The sequence below is a fragment of the Lissotriton helveticus genome, chromosome 1_1, assembly GCF_964261635.1.
Source record: "Lissotriton helveticus chromosome 1_1, aLisHel1.1, whole genome shotgun sequence".
NCBI lineage: Eukaryota > Metazoa > Chordata > Amphibia > Caudata > Salamandridae > Lissotriton > Lissotriton helveticus.
Genome location: NC_136057.1, coordinates 1640230081 through 1640251858, shown reverse-complemented (window position 1 = coordinate 1640251858; position 21778 = coordinate 1640230081). Strand labels below are relative to the sequence as shown.

The following is a 21778-nucleotide window of genomic DNA, read 5'->3' as shown; positions in this document are numbered from 1 at the left end:
CAAAAGCGATTCGTGTCCACATGGCAGTTGTAGCCGCTTGTCAGTTCCTTTGTGGAGCCTGAGAGGAAATCCTGATTTCCTTTGCTGCCCGCCGTGCTCAAACGTGCGTTGTGTACATGCGGCAGCTGTAGCCGCTTGTCAGTTCATTTGTGGAGCCTGAGAGGAGAAGCTGTGTCGAGTGCACCCACTGCTGGGGAGGACTACAAATCCCGATTTCCTCTGCTGCCTGCCGCACTCAAAAGCGAGTCAGTTCCCCGCAGCACAGGACGCAGTGCTTAATTTGAGCAGGAGCTTTCAGGTGCTCAGCACCTGCACTTCTTTCACAGGGCTACAATTTCTGACCCTGCAGGTGGTGGTCTCAATATTAATTGTTCAAATTCAAAATAAAAAGAAAGAATAACATACATTGCATGGTTCAAGTCTGGTAAATGTTCATATATATGAACAACAGGAGAGAAAGGGTCAGAACGTCACTCTTAAATAATCATTATCAACAACAAAAGAGCAACAATCAAGGTGCAGTGCAATTACGAATAAGAGGATACTAATTCCTTACAACCCATAGATTTAATAAAAAGTGCTAGTGAGAGGGACTCTGACAAAAAGAAGAACCCTCATCTCCCAACAAAGTTGGTGAGTGGTTTCATCATCGGGTTCAGTTTTGTCAAAAGAGGCATAGTGAATGTGCCTTAAGGAAGAGTGCCAGTGAGGTTAAAAGAATAGCCAACAGTTCCCTATACCAATTTTAATAGAGGGATGGTTGACCTTCAATAAAAACAAAGTGCTAACGGACACCTAATGGCTAAGCAAATTTGAGCCAATATGTCCTTAATTCGTGATCATGGTCAACATGTTTCTGCTATTGTGAGCTAAGTCCGCTCAGCATTCATCAGGACCAATTTGAGTACCCCGGAGGACCACGCACGCTAAGGCGTGTCCAATCCGCAAGGACTTGTGTTGCTTAAATACAAACTCACGTACTTTCCGTGTCGACTCTCCTTGTTTTGCCAAGGGTCTTTTGATCTGGAAAAACAACAGGGTTAATCCACATGACTTATTGCGGTAAACATATAAAATTCGACAACAGCTCTACTCCAACTGTATACGATTATAACAGTTGCCACATATTTGTTAAGTCAGAGTGTGGGAGAAGCACCCCTTATTAGCCAGTCTACTTAATTCTAAAAAGCCCCGTTCTCACACTTTTTTCAGGAAGAGCTTAGAGGTCCATAGTTATCGGACCGTGATTCATGGGTAAATCTGGTATCTTATTTGTGGAAATGTATGTACAAAATACTACAATTAGTCATAAGTGCATCCAATCAGACTGTATTAACATATCGTCCAGTTCTACTTGTACACTCCATAATGTGAGTAAACGATTAGATTAACAGGCTATGTAAGGTCGAAAATGTTTGCACCAAGACCATACCGCCATACACCCACCTTTACTATAGTGCGGGACGTAACTCATAAAAAAGTGCCACAAACTTCAACATTAAAATGGAAGAAGGGAGAACTCACTCTCTATGTGTGTTGAAAGTACCACCTAGGCTCGTGGCAGGGGAAAACCTTCACGCCCGATACTCTGTAAATAAATACAAAGCACAAAGGAAATCAAAACCTTGCCGCAATGTTTTACCGAGCTTAAATTACCTCCAAGCCGCCCCTACGGGATTTCTATAACTATTAGTTCGGTATCTTACATTCGATCTGGCGACTCTCCTCCGTCTACCTAGACGTGTCACAACCGCGGCCCAAATGAATCAAGCGCGAGGCCAACACGGAAGCGTACAAGAACGTCTCAAAGTGTCACGTGATCACGTCACTTCACTTTACTCTTAAAGGTACAGCCACAACCCCCTAACTCTTAAAAATACAAGCCCCCGATCATTAGGACTTGACCATCTTTTTGCAAGTAAGAGCTAGTTAACAAAAGTAATGTTTGAAAGAGGCAATGACAGCAGGCCATTAGTGGAATTGTTCTACATGGTCAAGGCAAAGGCGCACAACCTGCCATGTAGGTAATCAGTTTTTTCTATCCACAAAAACTTTATTAAGAACAAGGTGAAGAAGGTGAACAGGTCAATGTCGATGGGCTGTTGCATTAAAAGGCACAGAGGGTCGCCTTAGCAATATTCAATTTGTCTGTTTCGAGTATCTTGAAACATTTATACATTCAAAACGATACTGGTTGTTATTATGTATCACAACAGAGCCTCAATCATAAGTGTGTGAGCTCCGTGACAAAAGAGTCATTATTCTGAAAGCCAGACACACTAATCTTATAAGAAGCCAGACACACCGATCCTTTCTCTGAATCACGAAATACCTTGATCATGATTATCAGATAATTGAGAGCATCAGTCAGTGTGTTGTAAAAAACAAACTTTTTAGTAAGGATATATAGACAAACCCCATGTACGATAAAGGTATATTCTCTAAAATTGAGTATTCAGTGCTTTAAGGCAGCCCATGGACCAAACTCTACGCTGGGAAAAATTATCTCAAACTCTGTCTCAGCCTCTCATGACTGAACCCCATAGGATGTCATCATTTAAGCCGGTGAAGTGGGTTGACAGGCGGTAAATGCACCGCTGTTCCTTCTCAAAAAGGCTTCCCTCTGACCCTTCCCGTAACTGTTCTAGCACGGTCCACTTGATGTCATTGGGGGTATGGTTAGTCAAAGGAAAATGTGCAGTGAGTCTCGTAGTATTTTTACGGCACCTGATATTACTGCGATGTTCGCAGATGCGTTGTTTCACTCTCCTTGTTGTCATGCCCATGTACTTTAGACCACATGGGCATAAGATTAAATAGACTACGTTAACAGAATTGCAATTAGTATGGTTTCTTTGATGCCATAATTGTCCTGGCTCTAAATCAAGTGTTTTTGTACTTGTTAAATGGCAAACACTGCACCCCCCACAGGGAAAATGCCCGGTTACTGGTGGGAGACCCCAAACTGAACATTAGGGTCATTACTTCTTCCATTCAACTTGGGGCCGGTATGTACCAAAGAATCTTTCAAACTTCTGGCCCGTTTGTATGAAAAGAAGGGTTTTTGACGGTCATATTTGTTGCTCTTCAATATGCTCCAATGTTTCCCAATGCAGCGACTTACAGCGTTAGAAATACTGCAATAAGTCGTCACACAAGTCAATGGCACATTGGGTTCTGATTCTTTGGGGTACTCCTCAAGTAAAGCCTCTCGGTGCTGATTCTTTGCTCTTTTGCAGCTTTTGGTTAGAATTTTTTACGTGTAGCCTCTTTTCTTTAATTTCACAGTTAAAGTATTATACCAGGGATCATGATTGCCTACACACAAAAACATACTACAAACCTACAAGTAAGAACAACCTGCTCCATTTCTCCAGTTTTCATCCCCGCCCTTTAAGGGAGTGGGCTTGACTGCACAACAGGTGTAGTTAAAACAGGAGGTTTAGGACTGGTTTGTTTATCTCCATATAAAGGAACAACAGGACCTATAGTTACTGGAATCGTTAATTCTTCAGGACTTACATTTAACTGTGTAATTTTCTGAATTAACTAATTTCTTTGTTTATTTGTTGCTTCTCGTTCTTTTTCCTGTAACACTTTTTCTAATGATGCCTCATGTATCACTTGTGGAACTAAAGGTGGCTTTAAGTAACCCTGGGCGAAGCACTACGCTCCGCTCGCGGAGTTTGCGAAGTTTTTGCAACTTCGCACTACGCGAGCGGCACGTAGCACAGTGCGAACATGCGTAGTGCAGCGTAGCGTAGTGCAGCGCTCATTTTTTGCTTGTTCGCGGTCCTGAACAGCAAGCAAAATGACATCCCGGCGAGATTCTCAACGCGAGGAGGTCAGGTTTCTCATTGTGAGTGGTTGCGCATGCTCGCGACCGCTCTCAATGAGAAACTACCTGTTCGCGTTGAGAAAGCTGCCGCTCGAGTAATAATCTCCTCGAGCAGCAGAAAACTACAGCTCGCACTGTGCAAGATGCCGTTTTCAATGCTTGCACAGTGCCGGATGCTTGTCCGCACTGTGCAATCATTGAAAACGCATCTTGCACAGTGCGAACATGCTACTACGCAGCTCGCGTAGTGCTACGTGAAGTTCGCGTAGTGCGAAGTGCACTTCGCGTAGCTTTGCGTAGCGCTACTTCGCGAACTACGCCCACCCTTAGCTTTAAGAACGGAGCACTAGGATTTACTTGATTTTGCTCTTCATTATAAGGTGACGGATTTTTTATTAATAAATCCTCCAAGTAATCATCTTCTGTATCAGCATTTGTCATAAAATTTTTAGTTTTCTCAGTACTTTTACTCCCTGTTTGTTCTTCTAAAGTTCGAGCAGGATATAATCCTTCTACTAACATGGACTGCCTCCATTGTTTCATCTGTTTATCTCTCGTCTCTTTAGGAAATTTGGGATAAAATGTATTTACATTTTTATCACTTCTAGATCCATCTCGCTAAGAAGCCTCTGTTTCCCATTCCTCTAGCGCCTCGTATTGGGTTAACCTAGGTCTTGGATCTAATTCATTCATGCGTGCTCTTAAATTGTGCAAAACTCTACCATTAAAGGTACCATTTTCTGGAAATGTCAAAATTCCATCATCTTTTGTATATTCTATCCAGATTTCTAACCATATGCAAGTGTGATAGCCCCTTTCAACCATCACGTATGATGCGGGCTTATTTGGTGGTGGAATAATAATTCCTTCTCTGGTTTTAATCGGTTTATCCTTTTTAAAGAAATGTTTAACTTTCTTGACAAATGACATTTTTCTTTTATCTCCCTACTTGATATAAGGTCTCCCTCTAATCATCTGCTCTTTAGCAAAACCTAGATATTTTCTATCAGGTCTATTTCCTAAGAATCCTGGATCTAAATGCCACATATATTTTATGCCGCTTTACTTCGTGATAACACTCAGTTGTTTACAAAAAACCTCCAATACCAATGCGTTTCTTATTTTCAATGACCAATCAACGCTTAGAATTCAAATAAATCCAGCCAGTAATTTTGCAGCTTTTCTCGTGAGACAAGTTCTCACGCTCTTTACTCACCCCACCTTTACAATATTACCTCAGCTACATACCCGCTGTCTCAACCAATACCAGCGCGGCTCTGAGTGACGTCAGCGCAGCCCCGCAACTAACTCCCTCCTTTGCAAGATAATACGAGAACTTCCTTTTATTCACTTTAAATGTTCATTTTCATTAATTAACAACGTAAAAACATTCACCACTGTGCCTGAGTAACTAATTAAAAAAAAAAGATGATTTGCTTTCACTGCGAGTAACTCCCTTCCGTTTACTCTTTATACACTACAAGTATATCCCTTCCGTCTACCTTTCACGCAAGCATCAGAGAACCTGTTACTCTCTCGGGCTTACCCTTTTTCTAAGTAATGTAAGGCCAAAGTTTCACCAGCGAACCCTTTTGCTGTCATTCAAGCTCAGAAGAACCTGTAACTCCTTCAGTGTGACCCTTTCTAGGTGATATCACACCAAAGTTTTACTAGTGAACTCTTTGCTATCAATTATTCACACATTTATATAGAAAAGTCCCTAAACCAGTGCTTCCGGTTTTACCTAACCATGCACTTACTTCCTTGGACAAGTGACCTCTCTACAGGGTGGCTTCCATTTACCACCTGATATTATGCCCCCGGGGTTTCCAGACAAAATATAAAACAGGTACGAACAAGTTTGATTAATACATAAAATAAAAACAATCAATAATCAATCAATACATAACTAACTACCTACCTTAACTAAACCCTAACCATCCTCTGCTACCAAATTAACTGACAGAGCGCAAGCTCACCTGCTAAACATACTCACCTGGGCCCATAAAACAAAGTATATATTTAACCTGGTAAACCTACACACAATACATTTTTTTATTTTTACCAATCGGGATCTATACCATTTGTCTTACCATCTTAAGCCACCGATACCTATAGTCCTAAAGGATCAAAGGAGTTAGCAAGAAAATAGGTAGGATAATAACATTTATCATTTCATTAATAACCACAAACTTGAGAAAAGTTTAAGTTATTTTATCTAAATAAATCTTAAAATGTTTGAAACCATGAAATCAATTATTTCTTGTTCTATTTAGAGTGATGTAGATTAAAACAGACACATGCAAATAATTTGGAAAGAAGTACCATTAAGCATTCTGACAAAGCGTGGGTAGAGAAAGGGAAAAAAGTACAATGACAAACCCACACTTTATAGTTACCTAGGATGGTGTGGTGACAGGTCAGCTATTCAGACAATCTAACTAGCTAAGCCTACCCTAGTAGAATCCCACAATTTTATTGGACAAAAGACGAGGAGTAGTCATCATACCATATTGATATGAGGTAACTTGTCAATCATGTTTTAAATGTTCCCTCCCATAACTTTATATTCCCATGTACTTTTTATTTCACCTGGTAGTGAATATAACAATAAGAAATTTAAACTAGGGGTGGGCGGAAATCGCATAATGGACTTTCGCAGGGAGGCACGGAAATTGAACCAATTTCCGTGCCTCTCCGCAAATTTCCGTTACATGGCACCCGCCCCGGCCGCCGGCCTCCCACCCGCAATATTAAAAAGATTAAAGGCTTAAATAAGATTAAAAACACGTATCTTATAGCGGGGACATCTCTTCCGGGTCTATCGCGCCTTCTTCTTGAAACTGCGCATGCACGGGAGCCTGCGCATGTGCATTCCTGGCGAGGAATGCGCAGGCTCCCGTGTATGCGCAGTTTCAAGAAGAAGGCACGATAGACCCGGAAGAGATGTCCCCGCTATAAGGTAAGTGTCTTTTATCTTATTGAAGGCTTTAATCTTTTCAATATTGCGGGCGGGAGGCGAACGGGCAGCGGGTGGCCAACTTCTGTTCCGCACCCGAGTGTGCGGAAATTTGCCACGATTTTACGCCTTCTTTGTGGAAGGCGGAAGGGGCAAATTACTGCACATTCCGTGGGCGAAACGGAAATGTCTGCCCACCCCTAGATTAAAACATTTTATTCAATTCAGCATCCTCTGGCAGGGTGAGGAGTTCACTCTTCTCATAGTTTTTTCCATCCGTGTCAGATTTGGCACTGTTTCAATGCCACAGATTCAGCGGTTTGGGGTTTCCTTCGCACAGGCGCAGTTTCTCCAAGATGGAGTTCAGAGGTACATTTAGGCCCAAATACGATACATGCAAGAACGGAAAAGAAACAGTTTTAGAGACACAGAATAAAATTAATGCACTGTATACCACTTCTTTCTACTCAATTCCCATTACTTTATTTAAACTATTGCATTAAAGGTTAGGCAAAACAAACAGCTTAGCCAAGCAGTGATGCAAGCTTCTTGCATGTTAGGAAACAGAACAGCTATCTTAGCTCTAGTGTGCAGAAGCAAAAGTTTCCCACCAAGCAAAATAAAACGTGAGTGTGACAGACACATGCGCAGTATAAAATCCTGCGCAGCAGCAGCCATTTTAATGTAAGCCGATTATAGTTAGTAAAGGCACATTGTCGAGCTTCCCCTAGATACCTAAAATGTCGTGTAATGCAGTATTAATATGACAGAACATGTTAGTTAGTACATTAATATTATTTTCGAGAGGGTTGAATACAAGCAAGTCGCTTTGCGTGTGCAACCTTGCTCCATCAGTGGGGGCCCTAAGTAACTGTCCAATTTCTCCATGCCTTAAAATTGTTCTGGCAGGAGAGAGATGTTATACCTTAATATCTGTTTTACCACACATGACTCCCACTTAAGCTGTAGTGACAGCACAAAGGCTCAGTTAATTTATTTTTGAAAAACGCCCATAGTTCATTGAGTTTTACCAAGTAACATAAATTACTGGCACCATGTCAAATCAAGCTAGTATTGACAGTCAGTTACCCATCAATGTCTAGAATAAATACAAGCATGTTATTTATATACAGCTACACCACATTTTAAGTAGCGCCCATCTGGACATCACTATACATCAACTTCCTCCGCAGTCATTCAGCCATATGCTTAGTCACTAAGGCTTAATAAGAGCAGGGACAATGAGCAGTCCTGTTGGTTACCCTCCTTCGTCCAGATCTCAGTTATCGTAAAGTCAGTCCTAAGCCACACATTAGGCATTGTGAATAGTAACTGAATCTACTTAATATATATGGGGTCAAAGTTCATGTAATCAGTTTCCTTTAATAAAAAATCACTGCTAACAGTATTAAATCTCTTCTTGGTACCTGAAGAGCCAAGTTCAGGCTATTCCTCATTGTTCGAAGTTTAACCCAAAACACGAGTTAGATGCCTCAGGTTGAGCCATGTCTTCTTGTGTGACATAAACCCTAATTGGTCTTCGAGTATCATATTGGTCAAGATTGTCAGTAGTCGGTTCGCTAGCACTAGTGGAGTCACCGACTGAGTTTGCCTCGAAGTAGCATAGTGGGGATATCACGTGCCATTCGTCCACCAGACCCCCCCACCACAAAGACACTTTACAAGAGATTGGTGTTCACTGCTTAGCTTTTATTACTTGTCAAATAACACCATCTTTATTTGTTGTTAAACCTTCAACTTTGAACAATTTTTATTAACCATAAAAATCCCATTACTGAACATAAGGAGGCGCAGTATACATATGCGCCACAAGTTAACATGTATTTACAATTCATCATCTCTAGATCCACTCTTGAGGCGTGTTGTACCAGCAGGACACAATCCAACCCCTTACCACTACGTCCATATGAGGTACCATGTTGCTTCATCCAAGCACCGGCTACTAGGGTAGGGCTGGAGAGTCCAGGACCACCAGCAGGACGGCCCCCTCTCCCGCCAGCCCAGAGCCACAATGACTGCCTCCCTGTTGCAGGGTCAGCGAGTATCCGCCAAAAAGAAGTCCCCGGCCTATTTCTCTTGTCCGGGACCCCGCCAAATCTACTTTCGAACTTAGGGATGTGTGGGTGGGCAACTGCTCCCGCTGTGCCTTTCCGGCAACCCCCTTGCGTCCAGCAGTTTTATCATCTACGGGGAGGGACCGCCAATGCACCTCCCTCTTTACTCGCATTTCATGCGACCCTCCGCTTGCCCACTTCCAGGGAAATGAACCGTTCCCTCGGCACGAAATCCCACTAAAGGCACACCTCCACTAGACGCTGGATGTGCCTCTCTTTTCCGTTCTTCTGTCAGGTCCGCTTTAAACAATAAAATTCATATTTTCCTGAACTGTGGTCTCCATGTTGGAACCTTCAGGCATGGCCTAGTGTGCACACGTGTGATCAGCATAGCTGAATGATCTGAAAGCTCGCGACCATGGCACTGTGCATCTATGAAATGCTGTGCATTGGTGCATGTGGTGAAAACATGAACTTCACGCAAAACGTGCTGTGGACAGTGAAGAACAAAAAGTATTCATTTGTCTCCACATTCCTACCCCTCCACACAAGTAAAAGGTCATTTCATACATTTCAGCTTTCAGCATAGCAAACATGCAGAGTTAACCAACTCGTTCTGGTGTTATGTGTCCATGGTTTCACTCAACAGATGTTTAACAGCTATCATAGTGTTCTAGGCACTGCCCATGTTCCCACACACCTGGAGTATTTTATATATTTGGAATCGTACAAATGATCTTTCCATTTTAGGTCTGGGGTGTGACAGCACAACTGCCAAACATAGATATTGCTTACAATATACACAGATTGGGCTTAGGATCCATTCCTTTCAACCAATGGCCTCTTCGACCAGCCTCTTTCAGGGACTGGATGGAGACATTGGCAACCATGTCTTAGCTCAGCAGAGCGGAGTAGTCATCTCTCACCTAATGCTATTGGCTGCTAGGCTGTATCCTTGTGTCTCCACTCCAGTGCTTGCATTGAACTGCTTAAGGGACTACTTTACAATTATAGTCTTCTCTGTCTACCCCTATTGGTTCTCTCATTGATGTCTTGTTCTACTGTGCTAACGCTGGATACATTAGTACAGTGAACCACACCTATTGGCTACATTTTGCTTAGGGATCTTTTCTCTCTCATCCATACGTTATTTGTTTGCTGTAAAAGGGCATTTTTAGTCTAAAGTGTGTTAGGTACAACCCTGCTTCACCTCCTCTTGGCATAATTTAAATAAGTAATCCACTTACAGTACAGGTTAAAATATGCACTGTTGTATCCGCTGTGACACCTGTGCAAGTACCACTCAACAGTCCTCTTGTTTGTCCATAATAATCATCCCCTCCTCTGTATCTCAACAGCCGAGTAGAATAGTTGTTAATACAATCAAAGCAAAACTCCCTTTCCCAAAGGAATCAACCAGCATGCCCGGTGTCTCCCTCATGAGGCCCATTCTGACAGTTTCGCTATCCCTTCCAAATTCACCAGCAAAGTATCTGAACACACAGTAAGGCTAAGCTTACCTTGTTTACTTATACACACAATCACTAAAAAGGGAACTAGTTCCTTCCTTGCCTTTTGTGGTATTTAAATAAAGAGCCGGACCTTTCCCAGCAGTAGGGTAGATGATGGGCCTCCTAGACGCCTCCATCACACTGCGCCTGGGCTCAAAGTAGACTAAGGGTGACACACGACGATACTCGCTAGACCCCAAGTAGGAGTGTGCTCAGTTTATAGAGGTACTAATCATGCACCCAACTGACAAGAATGCTCCACACGTGTCCCGTGGAGCCCTTTACTGAGTTCCGCACATAGACACAACGGGGCTTATTTACAAGGCCCTTGAGCCACTTTTACATCACTTTTCCCATGCTAAAAATGACGCAAAAGGGGCGGAAGGGCCTTGTAAATCTGCCCCAACATGTCCGTGTAATCCCAAAGTCCATCCATACCACGTTCAGTGATTGGGGTAAAACACAACTCTAGGTGATATTCTAAAAGTTATTCATCATACCGGAGGTTACTGAGACATTAGCCTCTTTCAATGAGAGCACCCGTCTGTAGTCTCTGCCCCTGCACTCAGACACGAGCTGAGGAATTCGGAGGCTCCTCATACGATCCGCCTCCCAAGGGTCCTTCACAGCCGCTGGCAATAATTCCCTTAATGCAGCAGTGGACAGGCTGCGTGGCGTCCATCAATGTGGCAGTGCAAATATGCTGATGTCCCTGGTCCCCCTGACAAACAAGCAGAAGTGCTCGGTAGAAGCATTGCCTGTCAGAGACGCGGGACCATCAAGAACCCCAGTGCTTGTAAGGCAGCGCTGAAGGATGCAAGGAAACCCCAGGCCCTGGTGGACCAAGCGCTCTATGGGAATTATTATTGACTCTGTGTTGGAACGGGATTCAGGAAGGGCATATCAGGACTGTAAATTAAGAGATTGTTTACCTGAGAATTGACCCTTGGATATATCTGTTTTCCAGCACAGTCAAGCTAGTAGGCCAGCATAAAGCAGTGAATGGCCCCTTGCTTGTTGGTTTTATATCAGGACTGGTGCCCTATGTATTTATTGAACAGAGGCATCTTCTGTTTGTGTTTTTTCATATATATGGTGTTACTGTAAATATGTCTCATTTATAATGTGTGTAAAAAACGTGTTGTGATTTTTGTATTTCATGTGAATTTTGCGATTGAAAAGGTTTCGATGCTCGGACATATGTGAATGCTTTATCTAAAAAACATGAATTAAGTAAAAAAATTACTGAATGAAAAGTGTGCCCGCTTAGGATTTTTAAGGCTAAGTGAGGTTCAATCTGTTTTTTTAAATAATCTATCTGGCCATTTGTTGTTGTCCTAATTAAGAGTGGTCTAGGCCAGTTAGTATATAGACCCAAGCCTTCTTTGGTTTCACTATGGGAATTATTAGCACTGTTTTCAGCGGTATAGAATGCATAAAATGGTCATCTGAGTCTATATGATTTTCCTTCTCTCAGGGGTTTGCTTTTGCACCCTAGGGATAGTTAACCAAGGACTCCGATGTTGCCTTGAGGTGGGGTGCGACAGATCACTCTCCCACTATCTATCATGGCAATCCTTTTGTGTTCCAGTGTGCTACCACCACATCAGAAGACCTGATCATTTTCAAAGCCAGTCCACCACCATCCTTTCTTCCTTTCAGTCTACATGAAAATTGTGTGACAATTACCGCCTTCCATTTCTAACATGGTGTTTTTTTCACATGTAATTATGGGACAAATATCAGTTGTAGCCACTAAACTCACAGGACTCGAGAAACAGATTAAGGACAATAATACCAGCTCAGAAACCAGTAAACTTCTTGAAAAAATCAATAAAACTATCGAAGATTTTCATAAAATTGAATTAAACAAAAAAAAAACAAAGTACGCAAAGATATCAAAAACTTTAACCAAGAGAGAACGTACCCCTATCTTGCCAAAGATTACTACACCACTTGCCCTTACAACGGCCCACAAAATCAAAGACCCTGGGGAAGATTCAACAGGAGGCAACAGTTTGTTGGCTTCACTGACAGCTCAGCTGATTCTTCAGGACAGTCAGACCAAAGCGATAGCTCAGGCCCCTCTAACCGTACTTTTTTAGAGGGTGGTCGAGGTCAACCAAGGGGCATAGGAAAGCAGCCCCCGACATGGCAAAAACCAGCGAACCCTCCAGGCGAACGTTTCACACGCAGACAGTATTACCGCTGGTAACCACCAGATCATACTGCCAATGACAACATCACTGACTTAGAGACCGGTCTCTTACCCATTTTCAACCTCACTGAACACATTCTGTCCAGTAATGAAGTCTCACTATTGAGCAGAGGCCTGTCATTTGTTCCCACAGTACGCCCTAATTTTCAAGATGTACAGGTGGAACTGTTGCGGTTCTTTACGAAAATTCGCTTTAACAGTTTTTTCCTTCTGAATCCCTCCCCTTCCAAACCTGGCAACACTCCCTTCAAACCACCGTCCAAATTCTCCCCTACCACTGGCATGATCCCGCCAGAGATTCCCACTTTTGAAAAACTAGTTCTTAAGGACCTTACTGACCTAGAAAACAAGAGGTCTTTTATACCTTATAACATCACGTTAGATGAAAGAAATGCCATTGCCGCCTTGAAAAACAACCAGTCATTGATAATAAAACCTGCGGACAAAGGCGGGGCATTGTGATCCAAGATGTCAATCTGTATAAAGAGGAGATAATGCATCAGTTTCGCAACCATGAGCATTATTGTAGACTCCCTCGCAATCCCACTGCTGAGATTCAGGACATGATTACTAAAGTTACTTCAGAAGCACTTGACCTAGGCTTCCTGTCTAAAAAGGAATTTGATTTCCTTAACATTAAATCTCCCCGCATCCCTGTGATCTACTGCCTCCCGAAAGTCCACAAGAACCCACAATCTCCACCAGGCCGCCCCATAGTATCTGGGTGCGGATCAATTCTTGAACCATTGGGCCACTATATAGATTTCTTTATCAAGCCACATGCTATATCAAAGACAGTATGGCTATGATTAACATGATCGAAGACTATCCATTTGATCCCACATCCAGCACCATGTGCAGGCTGGATGTGGAATCACTATATACTAACATCCCCCAATATGAATCCCTTCATGTGATGGAAGGGGTGCTAGAGACACGGACAAGCCCACATAATGTCCCATCTAACTTTATCCTCCAGTTACTGGAAATTTGCCTGACGAAGAACTTTTTTCTTTTCGAAGGACAGTTTTATGGCCAAGTTAGGGGTACCTCCATGGGAACAATTTTTGCCCCTAACCTGGCTATTCTGTACATGGACTACTTGGAGACCAACAACATTCTGAATGCGTCCAATCCTTTCCACAATGGCATCACAATGTGGAAACGCTACATTGACGACATTTTTTTACTATGGACTGAATCACTTGATAACCTCACATCTTTCCAACACTGGCTTACCAACAATTGTGGAGGCCTCAAATATACCTTATCGACTAGTAAGGATTCTATCCCATTCTTAGACCTAGAAATAAGACACACTGAAGGTCGGCTCACCACCACCCTACACCGAAAACCCACTGAACGCAACACTCTCTTAGAGTACACTAGCCATCACCCGAGAGCCTTGCGTGATTCCCTGCCTTTCTCCCAGTTTCTACGCATTAGGCGCAACTGCTATTTCAAAGAGGATTATTTCACTGAAGCAAAAACCCTCAGCCGCAAACTCAGAAATAGAGGCTACCCTCGCAAGTTAGTGCGCCGCTCTCTGAAAAGGGCCTGGTATTGCCCAAGGGAAACCCTTTTGGAACCAAAGGAGAAAAAAGATCAAAATAAACTCATATGTGTCACCACATTTTCCCCAGCTTCCAATGCAATCAGAAAGAGTGTGCTCAAACATTGGCCAGTTCTTAACGCAGGGCAATTGACAATAGAACGTCAAATGTTTGCTTTTAAACGGGCCAAGAACATTAAAGACCACTTAGTAAGAGCATCTCTGCCTATACAACCCCTAAAAACTACTATAAATGATGCATGGGGTCTCCCACCGTTAACAGGCCATTCAAAATGTGGGAATTGCATTTATTGTGACTCTACCATTGAAGGAAAGTCTTTTGAATATGGCACTATTAAATTTGACCGCAGATACTTTTCCAACTGTAACTCTGCGAATTTGGTATATGCAATTCTCTGTCCCTGCATGCTTATCTATATAGGGCAGACGAGTCAAAAAGTAAAACTAAGAATCGGCCAACATCGAAGCAGGATCCGGTGTAACACAGCCAATGCACCACTTGTGGAACATTTCTATGAAAAAGGCCACAGCAAGGAAGAATTACTTTGGACAGTTGTTTCTATCATCAAACCACCTCCCAGAGGAGCGGACCTTTCCCAATTGCTCAATAAAGAGGAACTGCATTGGATTTAAAAAACTGACAGTATCAGAAAAGGCCTCAACCGCCTTGAAGACTGGACCTCCTTATTGTAATCTCTGTTATATGACATTATGTTAATGAAAACCGTTTTTAGAAAGTCACCTGTTGTCCTTAGTGCATGCTGCACTATTAGTCTCACACACTCACAATGATCTTTTCACCACTCCAAAATGGCCGCCTCACTGCTGCACATTCTCCACCAGATACCAAGTTACAGTAAGTCCTTTATCGGTTTCCACGGACCATGTGGCTTGAAAAGCCTGTTCCTCTGGCTGACCGGAAGATCGATCCCATCGGACTGCCGTATTCGCCATAGCGCTCTGGCCATCACAAGTAAGTGACTCTCGCCCTTCGGTAATTAAGCAAGGAGCAATCTGATACACTGCATCGCAGGTATCTAACTCTCCTACCCCGCTCCGTTTGTTTAGATTGAGCCATCACGCTCCTTTCCTGGCAAATCCATACAATCCTGATGGAAGCCCTGGACTTGATGTGAAAGGTAAATATGTCCTACCCCCTCACTCCGGCACTCCGCTTAAGACAGACGACCGGAATCACTAACCCCACGCTTTTTTTTCCTCAGAAAGCACATCTATCAGCGTTTACTCATCAGTATTCCTGAACCTACGAGGAAACCAACATGTAGGTTACTCGTTCCTTCTCCTGCCACCGCCCGCGATTATTGTCACATCCAGAGACCTAGTCACATTATTTCTTCACGTCATTCACGACCCGACCATGCAATTGCCTTAGACACTCGGCCAGAATTATTTACATTCGATCACTAGAACAACCGCTTAGCCAGAAAGCCAATATTGATTACATTATTTCTACCTCACATCCCATTGATCTCAATAGAGACCTTGAACCCGTGTTTATATCACTATCCCCTTCACTCGCCGATTACCCGCTCCGTCCAACCACACGCATGCCTGAACACCTCCTATCCTCACCTCTTCACTCGCCGCAATTCTCAAGTCCCTCGTTTTTTTTAAAAACTGTCTCCAACATGCCTAAACTTATATATATTTCCTGTTTTTCCTTCCCCCTTGCCTCCCATTTTCTTCATGTAAAGTAATGCGATAATAGGCATTGTGTTAATAACTGTTGTACAAAACAATAATGTTGATCATTCTTGTCCTGATGATGATGTCACAAATGTAAAAAGGCATCGAAACGTCGTCGACTAAAAAACCCCATATGCAATATGATAATGATATATTATTTGATGCAATGGTATGGTTATGTTTAAGAGATTGAGTCTGTAGCACTGACCTCAAGTATACAGACAGATTTTCGCTTTGCCCTTTTGGCCATTTCTTTGTTGTTTTGTCTTGATAGTTGTGGGTCACGGCTGTGCCCACTTGTTATCTTTTTTGGTTCTTAAAATTCACTTTATCAACCAGAACATTTAAAATAATTTTTCTTGTCCGGCTGGACAAAAGACATACTACTTATCAGGTGTATGATTATTGTTTTTTGTATGTTATCTTGTCCACATGTAGGGACCACTGTTTTTTGTAAATTGATACTGCCCAAGGTCCCTATGGCATACCTTTCGGGTTCCCTTGTCTTTGTGAAAACACTAAACTCACAGGGGCATATTTATAATAACTGGCGCATCCCTGCAAATCAGCAGGGATGCGCCAGTTATTGTGCGCCACAGCTCCGCCATCATGGATGCGCAGCATTTACAATGCGGTGCACCATGGTGCAAAAACGGCACAGATGCGTGACGCATCTGTTCCGTAAAAGTGACGCATTGCTGGAGTTGCGTCGCAAGAGCGACACAGCTCCAGCAATGCTCTGCGGGCCCTATCTAGTTAATGCTGCGTCAATCCTTACGCCTGCTTCAGGCAGGCGCAGGGTTTTGACGCATCATGGGCCTAAAAGTGACTAAGTGAAATCTTGTAGATTTCACTCAGCCACTTTTAGGAGGCGTTCCTGCACCGGAACGCCCCCCCCCCTGCACAGGAACGCCTACATGTGGCGCTTGGCATTACAACGTGACGCATCTCCCAGATGCGTCACGTTGTAAGTACCCCTGCACCATGGAGCAGGATTTGCGCCGCCGCTGCGTCACAAAAGTGACGCAACGGCGGCGTAATAGAGGCTCAAGGGGCTTGTAAATCTGCCCCACAGTATTCTTGCCTCATTAAAGTTAATACCCTCCCTACACACAACATATCCCCATAACAGTACTGGTATCTGTGCAACTAGCTCACCTAGTAGCTGGTTTCTGGGAGGTGAAAGGGAGAATCTAGGTAAAGGAAAGCCACTCTAAGCGCCTAATGTACGAGCCTATTATGCCGCCAGTATGTCACTTTTTATGACGCATCGGTAGTGCAATGGGCTTGCCCATATTGTGGAGAAGTGTGGCTCAATGGTTAGAGCAGCAGACCCTGATGCAGAGGTTTGTCCCGGGGTCAGGGTTCAATTCCAGCCACGGAGGGTCTTGGGCTCAATTTCCTTGAACCTGATAATTCTCGCCTCGGTGCCTATTCTAATCATGGGTCCCACTCTGCAACTCTGTGCAATAGCTTGCTTAATCTCCACAACAGCCCCAACAGCGCTGGGATGCCTGGCTTCACCTTGTGGGTGCCCAGGAGTGGGCATTTCAAGGGGAAAAGCCAGGAAGGGTTCCACAGCGGATGCATACAGCGCCAAGACGCCTCAGGGTATAAGTGCGCTATACAAGTACGAATTCATTTAATTTTATATTTAAAAGACATTTAAAGTCACCCCGCGCGACTTTACATGGTCTTATAAATATGGGCCCCTTTCATGCACTACTCTGAGTGGAAGGGGTGGTCCATGGGTCTTGTTGTGTGTGTTCCCAAACAACATCCATGGAACCAGACACATTCCAGATTTACAATGTTTTGTAATGCTAGAAATTTGTAAGAATCCTACCCTTCGCCTGAGGCGGCATAGGAGTTGCGCAAGGACGAAAAATGTTTTCATTTCTCCTCGCTTTTTCCTCTTTATATGCATGCAGCATTCTGCATTTCTGCACAAAAACAATCATCCCTGCAACGCTAGCAGCCTTGCAACATGACTCAAGGGTGTTTGTGTTGGTGCACTGCTGCTGTTTGTGTGCACCAGTGCAGGGGAGAAGAACAAGAATGCACCCTGACTTGTACGGCAGCGCAGCAGGAAGGCTTGCTGTGCATCAAAACAAATTAATGAGGCCCTATGCTTACATGTAGGCTTTAGTATTTTAAGATCTTTCATATCTATTTGGGGCTCTGCTTTCAACATTTTCCAGGTGTCTAAAGCAGAGTAGGTTAAAGCCATTTTCTTTTATTTTTACCAGATGCTGGTGATGATTTTTCACAGCTGACCAACATGGATTACCTAATTTAGTCCCTTTTTCATCCTGTCTTGTCTTTTAGAGGTTCTGTCGTTTTTACAAAATTGTTTAAGAACTCTAGTCTGCATGTTATTATTTGCAGATGGCTACAGGTGTGTGTAACGCAGGTACCTTTGATATGGTGGTGCAGATATGGAAGGCAAGTGTACTCATGGGATTTTTTTTGTGCTTTCAACTAGGATGCCCTTGGCAGTCTATGGAGTGGAGTGGCAGAGCCTATGGGGTGGTGGGGAGACCTGAAGTTAGTGTCTTGATTTTTCTTTACGTTAGAAGACACCATTTTTAATTTTGAGTAGAAGTACTATAGAACTTGAAAGAGCAGTTAAATAGTTTTTTGCATTAACTGAAGAATATTTGCCTGTCTTCTGTATGCGTGTGTAATGGCAGGACATGACTGCTGTACGAAGTCTCATGATTTGAGAATAATTGATATATGTGGATGCTTGCCACACCGGAATGACAGACTTCGCTCTGCTGATGGTACATCCGAATGGCAAAGTTTAAACTGTGGCATGATCCTGCATCCAAACTTCTCTGGAGGGGCGCGCGCACGCCGGCCTGGCGCTCCACTGACAGACTAGTATATGTAGCAAACCGTGGTACTTACTACCATTCCTATCTGATTTTAGAGTTTATCTGTTTGTATCTTTCCTTGAGTGACTTTACAACTTGTACATGTGATTTTTTTTCCTGTTTATATCTCTTCTTTGAGTGACTTTAAACCTTGCACATTTGCAATTTTTTCCTGTTTGTATCTCTTATGTAACTCATGTAACCCAAAGTCCTTATGTATCGCAACTGGTACTTCTATAAAGCATTCTGACACCTTCGGGTAATGTTCGCGCTATATAAAATCGCATTAAATAAATAAAATAAATAAATAAAATCAAGGAAAACAAAACCCTCACTTATTATCCTCTTAAAGTCTGCGTTGCTGTTGAATGCGACGTTCTGTCATGTAAACAAGATGCAATACAATGGACCATTGTGGCTTGTAGTTATTAACTATGCCTTGCATTTGTGTCATTTGTTTAGGTGACTTTGAGTATTTTTGAGCTGGCAACCTCGGCAGGCATTCCTTGTGATGTGGACCCCACTCTTGTCGCTGCCCTTGCCCACTTAAAAACAGGTAACAGATCACTGCTCTATATAAGTGACCTTGAGTCCTCATGTACTGCCACAAAAATAACAAAAGTGTATGTACCAATGCGAAGACACTCGTCACCTGTGCAAACTGGGAGTGGGCAGAATGAGATACAGAACTGAAAGTAGCTGGAGACAAAATATGGTGGTATTTTCCAGATACTTTTAATCCGGGGAGGATGAGGGCTCAAAGACAGGACGATCTGTCGCTTTTCAACACACAGTTTAGAACACAATTGGGAAAAGGGAAAGATGGAGAGATAATATGGGGAAAGAACATTTCTCAAGGCATGCTTCCCAGCTTCTCTGCGCCCTATTAGACCATAAGTCAGAAATAACTCTGAGCCATGGGCGTCCACAGACATTTTTCCAGGGGGGGGCAAAATGTTAACGTAATCACCATCCTCCGAAATGATGTGTGCCAGCTGGGGCACAAGAAACACTGGGGGTGCAGAACTGGGATAGACTCAATTAAATGCCAGGAATCCAGGACATGTGACTGACCCTGCCACAGGCCTACAAACACCACCTGTAGGGAAAACGCTAAACTTTCTGACAAGGTGCCTTATCTCTGTCTGCTAGGTGTGCAGACTTCCGGGTCCTCGATCCAACACCAATCAAGGCTGTCTTCAGCGCGATTTGATTTTTATTAGAATACTTTAAAACAGCCTATGATTAAAGCACCAGATTAAATATACTGTATGCACAGTGTATGTAAAGGATTATTTGAAGCACACATATTTACCAATATTGGCTTCTTGGTGCTAGAATTCATGATAACTTTTATCCAAAGTTAGTAATAAATAATGCAGCAATCACACACACTAGTGATTCGCCAATAGGTGCTCCCTTTACTAGAATTCCCCGGGTATTGCTAAATTTTACACACATTCAATTAATTTATACAAAATAAAATGTATAGGTCCAAATGTTAGCTATATTTTTTAAAAGAAACTTAGAGTCCCTCTACGTGTAGTCAGTGTCAAATTGACAACGTGCCCACGTTTAGGGATACAATAATGGCCAGCTCCTTTATGCGGAAGCCCAGCACCATAAATGTGGGGCACATGCTGCGCCCGCAGCGGCGGCACATCACAGGTCCAGGGATCCTGAGTCTTACACAGTGGTCGAAGTGGGGGAAAAAAAGTACGGGAACAGTGGGCGGAGAATCAAAGGGCGGGAATAACCCAAGGATTGGATCTGTGGGTGGAGCCAGAGGTGTGGCCAGAATGCGCAGACATCCCAATTTTTAGTATTTGTTTGGCATTTCACTGCCCAGTTTAATCAACCAATGGATACACATGATTATTTAAGGTTATAATGAGTTATTAACATTAAAATATATTCACAAAGTGGGATATGCTTCTAATCACAGAATGTACCAAATACGATAAAATGTGGAAACACAAGCCATTTGTCTCCGAGCCATGGAGTTTCTGTAAACAGCACTACTCCCTTTTTCCACAACAGCAGTTCAAACATGAATGGCAAAATATCCTAGTTTGCAAATGTTTTCTCTAAAATTATGGCTCTGCCATATTTGCCTCATAATGCAAGATCTGCTGTATGATTTGACCATTTAAACTAATAAATTGTTTGTAGCTCAAACATATCAAAAGTTAATATAAAATGTGACTTGTGTTGCTGCGGAGTGGATGGCCTATTGTAAAGGCTGACTGGTCACCTTTCTCACTGCTGAGTTTGTATGTTACACTGGTACTAATAAGGCAAAATCTTTCCGGAGACTGTTAGCATGTGTACACACGTCAAAATAATAAAATATCTGAAAATATACTGCATTACGCTGCAGCCTTTTTTTAATGCATAATTTAGTTAATACTACGGCATAATGTTGTCATCCTTTGCTGCATAATTAATTCCAGTGGCCCCACAGCAGGCAGCACGTGTTAAAAGTGCTTGTGCATGAAGCCGGGTGACTAAGTTTGAGAACTTAGTTTGGTGTGCGTGCAAATCCTGCAATGCCAATCCCTGGTGAGTTGCAGCTGCTACTGCTGAAACAAGGCCAATGGAGGTACCTATGGGTGAGGCAGACTGGCCTCAAGGGCAGGGCCAGCCATTGCACTGGTGGTGTCCTTTGCATTAATGTTTGTTAGTGCCCCCCAATGACCACCTTTGCCATGGATTCCCTCACTACCACCCTTTAACTGTGCCCCCCAAGTTTCCATAACCACTCTCCAGCGCCACTCATACCATTGTAGGGTGTCAGAGCACTTTACATCACACACATTACACAGAGACAATCAATATGTGTGTAAATCACTGTATAGAAAATGTTACATAAGACTAAGGACTACAAGGTGTAGGAGTCACATGACAACCATACAAGTAGCCCGTATAGTTTTATAGTGATTGGTCTGGAGTAACACAATACCCAGAATTTAAAACGTAATACCATGTTTGGGGGTTCTCCTAAATAATCAGAATTGA

General features: G+C 42.9%; 1 protein-coding gene across 1 annotated transcript in view; it reads left to right on the top strand.

Annotated features, from left to right (window-relative positions):
- NCKAP1L (NCK associated protein 1 like) overlaps window positions 1–21778 on the top strand; it is a 1588380-nt gene that overhangs the window by 1122928 nt on the left and 443674 nt on the right. Inside the window, exon 27 of the mRNA XM_078688681.1 lies at window positions 19223–19316. Coding sequence (XP_078544807.1) covers window positions 19223–19316 — 94 coding nt within the window. The remainder of the gene's footprint in view (window positions 1–19222; window positions 19317–21778) is intronic.